This window comes from Gekko japonicus, unplaced genomic scaffold, assembly GCF_001447785.1.
Source record: "Gekko japonicus isolate JY-2015 unplaced genomic scaffold, Gekko_japonicus_V1.1 scaffold2544, whole genome shotgun sequence".
NCBI classification, from domain to species: Eukaryota; Metazoa; Chordata; class Lepidosauria; order Squamata; family Gekkonidae; genus Gekko; species Gekko japonicus.
The window spans coordinates 89466-96543 of NW_015169256.1; the positions used below are offsets into that span (position 1 = coordinate 89466).

The 7078-nt window shown below is 41.7% G+C and overlaps 1 protein-coding gene across 1 annotated transcript in view; it reads left to right on the plus strand.

Annotated features, from left to right (window-relative positions):
• The window catches only part of CFAP52 (cilia and flagella associated protein 52), a 46176-nt gene extending 41030 nt beyond the window's left edge, over positions 1-5146 (plus strand). The window contains exons 11-14 of the mRNA XM_015416509.1: positions 2120-2271; positions 3102-3204; positions 3369-3480; positions 4971-5146. Coding sequence (XP_015271995.1) covers positions 2120-2271; positions 3102-3204; positions 3369-3480; positions 4971-5146 — 543 coding nt within the window. The remainder of the gene's footprint in view (positions 1-2119; positions 2272-3101; positions 3205-3368; positions 3481-4970) is intronic.
• The last annotated feature ends 1932 nt before the right edge of the window (positions 5147-7078 follow it).

Sequence of the window (7078 nt, forward strand, 5' to 3'; positions counted from 1 at the left end):
ATATTTAGCCGAAAACTCTTTTTGATTTAATTTCAACCCATTGGTTCTGGTCCAACCTTCTGGGGAACAGAAAACAACTCTGCACTATTCTCTATATGACAGCTCTTCAAGTACTTAAAGACTGTTATCATATCACCTCTTAGTCGTCTCCTCTCCAGGCTAAACATACCCAGCTCCTTCAGCCTTTCCTCATAGGACTTGGTCTCCAGACCCCTCATCATCTTTGTTGCCCTCCTCTGGACACATTCCAGCTTGTCTATATCCTTCTTTAATTGTGGTGTCCAAAACTGAACACAGTACTCTAGGTGAGGTCTAACCAGAGCAAAGTAGAAGAGAAGAAGAAGAGAAGAGATTGGATTTATACCCCGTCCTTCACTACCCAGAGGAGTCTCAGAGTAGCTTACAAATGCCTTTTCCCATCCCTTCCCCACAACAGACACCCTGTGAGGTAGGTGGGGCTGAGAGAGCTCTTGACAGAAACTGCTCTTTTTCAAGAACAGCTCTTATCAGAACTACGGCTTGCCCAAGGTCATCCAGCCAGGTGCAAGTGGAGGAGTGGGGAATCAAACCCGGTTCTCCCAGATTAGAGTCTGCACAGTTAACCACTACACCAAACTGGCTCTCCTACATCAAACTGATAAAGTGATACCATCACTTCGTGTGATCTGGACACTATACTTCTGTTGATACAGCCCAAAATCACATTTTCCTTTTTAGCTACCACATCACACTGCTGTCTCATGTTCAGTGTATGGTCTAATACTCGTAGATCATCAGTCATCAGTTGACCTTTATTGGCATAAAATACCTTTAAAAGGATTACTATAAAATATGTATATATACATGTAAAACCAAGTGTAACCATACATATAAAACGTATAAAACATAATGTAGGATAAAACAATTACTCATTGTAAGTTTTCCTGACGTAGCTTTTTTGCTGAGCACCCTTTCCCTTGCAAGAGAAGACTCAGGAAAAGTAGGAATTGAGCAGTTCTGCCCTCTCTTCATCACCTGTTACAATTTCACTTTCCTGTCCCTGCAATGGGCCTACCATGTCCTTGCTCTTTTCTTACTTTGAACATAAGAAAAGAACCTTTTTTTTTTTGCTTTCAGCATCTCTCACTAGCCTAAGCTCATACTGAGCTTTAGCTTTCCTAACTTTTTCACTACAAGCACTGGTTATTTGTTTATATTCATCCTTGGTTATAAGGTCCTCCTTCCACTTTCTAAATGAGTCTTTTTTTATTTCGCAAGTCTTTAGAAAGCTGTTATGGAGCCACCTTGGCTTTTTAGGCTCCTACCATTTTTCCTTTTCATAGGAATTGTTTGTGATTGTGCCCTCAATATTTCGCTTTAAAAAAACTCCCACCCCTCTTGAACTCTCTTCTCCTTAAGTATTTTTGACCATGGGATTCTACCCAGCATAACTTTAAGTTTATCAAAATTTGCTTTCCTGAAGTCCAACCTTGTTGGGTTATGTCATGGTTTGTCTGTCTTTGTTTTACTGATTGCACAGTTGGCACAGCATATTCTGCCTATTTCTAGGAAAGCAGCTAGTATTCACCCACCCACCCCGATACTGTTTGCCCTTTCTGTCTATATGCTAGCTAGCATATGCCAGCAAAACGCTCTCTCCTGTCTCTGGCAGATATAGCTCAGATAGAGTCTGGAACAGCAAACAAGCAGGAGCACCTGTGCTTATATAGCTTTCAGCATTAAGAAAATACAAGCATAAAATGTGTAACATTACAGGAGAAAGAAGAAGATACCCCAGGTATCTGCTATAGTAATGGTTAAAGGCAGAATCACACATATATAGATTCATCCATTCATCTGACTCGGTGTCCATAGCTGAATAGTATAGCATCTATTTAGCATGCATTGGATACCAGGTTTATGTCAGGTTTGTATCCCTTAATATTTTGCATAGGGACTGAGCTATAAGGACAAGTGGACTAACATGGTTAGCCCTCTGGAATTATTATTATTATAAAGATCACTGAGAATATTTATGTGAAGTACTTTAAACACTTAGAAATCCTAGGTGGCATTATATTTGTTTTGCAAGTGACATGTTGCCATATCTGATTCTGATGCTTCTGCTCTTGGGTTGCAGGTGAGAGTGTGGGAGATTAGCAAGAGCACACGTAATTTGGAAGAGGTTATGAAAGAACATATCTCTTCTATTTCATGCATCAAGATCAAGAAGAATAATCGGGAATGTGTCACTGCCAGCATCGATGGAACGTGCATTATCTGGGATCTTGTGTATGGTCATTTTCAAACAAGCCACAGCACTGCAGTATTCCTTCCTCTATAAAGGCTGTTCCACAGGGAGGGTTTTTTCTGCTTTGGCATCCGAATGGGGGTGATTGGGTTTTTTGGAGCATCCACACAAAATCGTGCTCCAACCATTTTTTCCATATTTTCAGTATACTATTTCCCAAACCTGCTTTGCTGTGATCTTTTGGGGAAAAGTGCAATCCAATTTTGTTATCATGCCATCTGGATGAGAAGGTGTGCATTTTCAAAGGTCCTACTCACATTGGCACCATTTTACTTCCATCAAGGCTGCTTGTTTCCTTATGGCACCACCAGAGGGCTTTAAAACAACAACTGGTCATTGCTATAGCATTATAATGGTATTGCACTATAAAGCTACAACTGCTATATCATTTACTGCTTTCAAAAAAAAAAACCTTCCATGATACGGCAAGGAACAACGCAAGGAAAATGATGATTGGTAGAGGAAAGTGCACAAAAAAACTCCTGTGTGGAAACTCTATTGCCAGCACACATGCCTCTGCACTCACAGCAATGATGAATGCCAAATGGAGAATCCTCATTGTGTGAATGCAGCCAGAGAAGCCCAACTGAAGATCTGAAGTTAAGGCTTGGCTATGTAGGCCAATAAGCAGAAAGAAATACCTCAGATATTTCAATACTGGAATACTTTTTGGCTAGTAGCAGAGAGGTGCCATCAATTTCCAGATCAGTAGATAAGTGCCTGAAAAGCAAATGCTACTAGTGAAGGGGGTCTAGCTAGATCTGATAATAAATACATGACTTCTGAAACTGGAGGTTTTTGTTTTTCCTAGTCGTTTCATGAGACGTCAGATGATCCTGGCTAACACCTTATTCAAGTGTGTGTGTTATCATCCAGATGAGCACCAACTTATCACAAGTGGCACAGACAGGAAGGTGAGTGACTAAGCAAAGGAAAGCAATTTCAGACAGGTCCAGCTAGGATAGCCACTGGCTCAGATCTGAGCAATATAAGCTAAAAGCTTATGAAACAGGTTCATAATTGTTCTAGGGGTAAACTTCAGACAGCTTTTCTATATCTAATTTACTTTGGCTTTTAGATTGGTTACTGGGAAGTGTTTGATGGATCCCCAATCAGAGACTTAGAAGGCTCCCTGTCTGGTTCTATCAATGGGATGGATATCACGGCTGATGGAACTTTCTTTGTTACTGGTGAGTTGAGTAAATGAACAAGTGGCTCTGGGATTCCCTCGTGTCAGAGCTATTCTACTTTCCCTCTGCATATGGGCTCCCTTCCTCCACTCCTGCAAGCTGGCAAGATTTAGCATTATGAGGCTAATGTTGAAACTATGCAGTCCTGGGAGACCTGAGAGCTATGTCTCAACTTTTTTTAAAATTACATTTTTATTATTCCATTGTGTCCACATTTGTGAACTGCAGGCTGTTGTCACACACACTAAATAATCCACTTTCAATCCACTTTCAGTGCACTTTCCAACTGGATTTTACTGTGTGAACTCGCAAAATCCAGTTGGAAAGTGCCTTGAAAGTGGATTATTTGTGATTCGCTGTAGAGTGCTTCTCTATAGCACCCATAATTGGAGGAAACCCTTTCAACTTGTCGTTTTAGGTACAGAAGAAGATGCAGGGAAATAGTATTATGCGAGTTAGAATGAACTGTAGGTTTTGAGTGGGATTATGAATATTTATAAGTTATGGGGAAGTTGGATGGGATTCATAAACGGGTAAGATAGGGGTATAGGAAAAGAGGAGGGACTAGAAGAGTGAAAAAATTTTGGTTGTAATAGTAACCTCAGATGGATTTTTTTTTTGTTTCGCGATTGTTAAAAATGGAAAATGAGGATATTGATAAGATGAATAATGAATTTATGTTTGTGTTTTGACTGATATACTTAATAAAAAATGTAAATTAAAAAAAAAAAGTGGATTATTTGGTGTGTGTGACCACAGCCGCAGGCTGGGAATATATTTACAACAGTGGCATGTGGAAGGGGTACTTAGCCTTTTCACTGGGGTTTGTTTGTTTTTTTGTAGTCATAATCATTTCTTCCCTTGCTGCTTTTCAGACAATGGGGGGGGGAGTATAGATTCCCCGTGTATTTTTCTGCAGGTGGAAAAAAGCAGCTGGGAGAAGAGATTTTGAATGCAAAACCAGCCCAACAGGAAACAGTTAAGCAACCTCTCCCCAAGCAGCACGGATGCAATCAAATTTTCAGCCTCTTCCCTTCAAGCTTGTGCTTCATAAATAAATAACATTAAAACCAAATCAGGAGACTAACAACAGATCTCCTGATGTAGGTTTCTGCCAAAGAGTCAGACATCCTCTGAAAAGAGAAGAGAATGGGATTTTGTTTATAGGAACATGAAAGAATAACAGTATGGGAAAGTGAAAGAACAAGTGTAGCCTCTGAAAAGACACCATTTGAAATATGACCCATGTGTGGCTGCTTTTGAAGTTTCCAGTTGAAACAATTGGCAGTGTAGGTGACACTCCCCAACACCCAACTGTCTGTCCTTCAGGCATACCTCCCAAACTTGTTCCCATCCTCATTCGTTTTGGACAACCACCATTTTTATTTGGTTTCCATTTCAGTTCTCAAAACTCCTCTCAGTTTGCTCCTTGAACAGGAGACTTGCTGTCTTTCACTGCACCTAACAGTTCTTCCTCATCTCTACCGCAGGAGGTGATGACCACCTGGTGAAAGTATGGGATTATAATGAGGGTGAAGTGACTTATGTTGGGGTTGGCCACAGTGGCAACATCACCCGCCTGAAGATCTGCCCTAACAACAGATACATTGTGAGTGTAAGCGCTGACGGCGCCATCCTTCGCTGGAAGTACCCTCATACCAAGTGATAGCTCAGAACAGCCATAGTTGCTGCTGAACTTTAAAAAAACCCTGATTTACAATATTCTTTTCAAGTTGACATTGATTTTAAAGCTTAGCAAACCTTGCTACTCCCAGGGGAGATACTGGTTTGTTTGTTTTGCAAAGAGAATGATTCTGAAATAGTCAGACCTTCCCTGGTCTTATTGTTCATAGTTCCAAGTGCTTGCTGTTTGTACTAGTTTCAGTTGATGTTCAGTCCCTCAGCGCCATGAACCTTAGGCTTACGGATATGCATTTATGTTTGTGATTTATTGTATTTGAAATTTCAGTAAAAATTCTTTGTCATGTTACACTCCTTCATAAGGAATCCTGTGTTGTGTATATCTAGTCTTCTGTGTGCACCTTTAATTCTCCTGCTACAAAGACAAAAGGCTTAGAATCGAAATAGTACTTCTACACTTTGGACCGGTTCTTGCCAAATATCATAACAGTGATGCAGTGGGCAATGATGCAGGAATGCTTAACCCCCAACTGTATCTGACAAGTTGCTTATCCAGCTTCCTCCTTTAAACCACTACAGAAGAACAGCCCTAATGTTCTTTCTAAATCTTATTTTACTAGCCAATTATTATGAAGTATAGAAATTGTAAATTTTTTCCTTCTAATCCTCCCCAAGAGAAAAAACGAGTCGATCAGGCAAGATGCTGGTAAATAGGGCCAAATGCAGCATGTCCTTATTTTAAGCAGGAAGAACATAAGGAATCCTCTCTCATCAAGAGACATGTATCCTCTGTAACATGCAAGAAGCAATGATAGCATCCGTTTTGCTGTATCTGTGGTATATATTTCTCCCATTGGTATGGTTGGTGCCTGTGAGGAGCAACTAGCCCATTTCACAGGCTCCACTATGGCTATTTCAAGGATTTAATCTACCTGTCAGCGTCCCCATTGACAGGAATGGCATCTGTGGAAGTATTCTTCCTTGCTGATCATTTCCTAATTTTGAAGAAGCCTCCATCTCACTGCAGCATGCTTCAAGATCGTTCTTATGCTTGATTTGCCTTCTTGTACTGCAGTATATATGGAGCTGCGGTGGCTCAAGTGGTTAAGACGCTGAACTGCAGGCTGTGGAAGGTCAGTAGTTCAGCAGTTCGAGACCCGGGTGCCGCATGACGGAGTGAGCTCCCGTCTCTAGTTCCAGCTCCTGCCAACCTAGCAGTTCGAAAGCAAGAAATTGCAAGTAGATAAATAGGTACCACTTTGGTGGGAAGGTAACAGCGTTTCGTGTGCCTTGGTGTTTAGTCATGCCAGCCACATGACCACGGAAACATCTTCGGACAGCGCTGGCTCTTCGGCTTGGAAACAGAGATGAGCACCGCAACCCTAGAGTCGGATTCGACTGGCTTTCGAGCAAGGGAACCTTTACCTTTACCTTTTTTACTGCAGTATATACATAACTAGGGGCCATGTTACCATTTGGTTTAGAACTGCAAGTGAACAGCATTGACCACGTTAGAGTGGTAGAATGAATCTACCTCTTTTGCCCCCAACAGCAGTGACTAAAAACATGTAGCATAGGTCTTCTTTTGGATAACAAGGGATGCTTTCTGCTTTTGGCAGGAACCCACAAGATATCAGCCATACCTTCTTTGCTTTTTTCTTTTGGTCTGCTTGCGCCAGCTCCAGCACCATCTTCAATTCACTGATCTCTTTTTGAGGGTGTATGGCACTCAGCTGGGCTAGTTAGTGCAGGTTACTACCACTCTGTGTTCTTCCTCAAAGCAGGGGAACTGAGCACTGTAGGAGAGACCAGAGTGGGCTGTCAAACCAGTAAGCAAACCACATAAGAATATAAGGCCCCAGTCACACGGGAGGATGTGCTCCGCGGGAGGGACGGATCGGGGGCGCATCAAGCAGGTGCAGTCATACCGCAACATCTGGGAAGCAGCACGCACCCG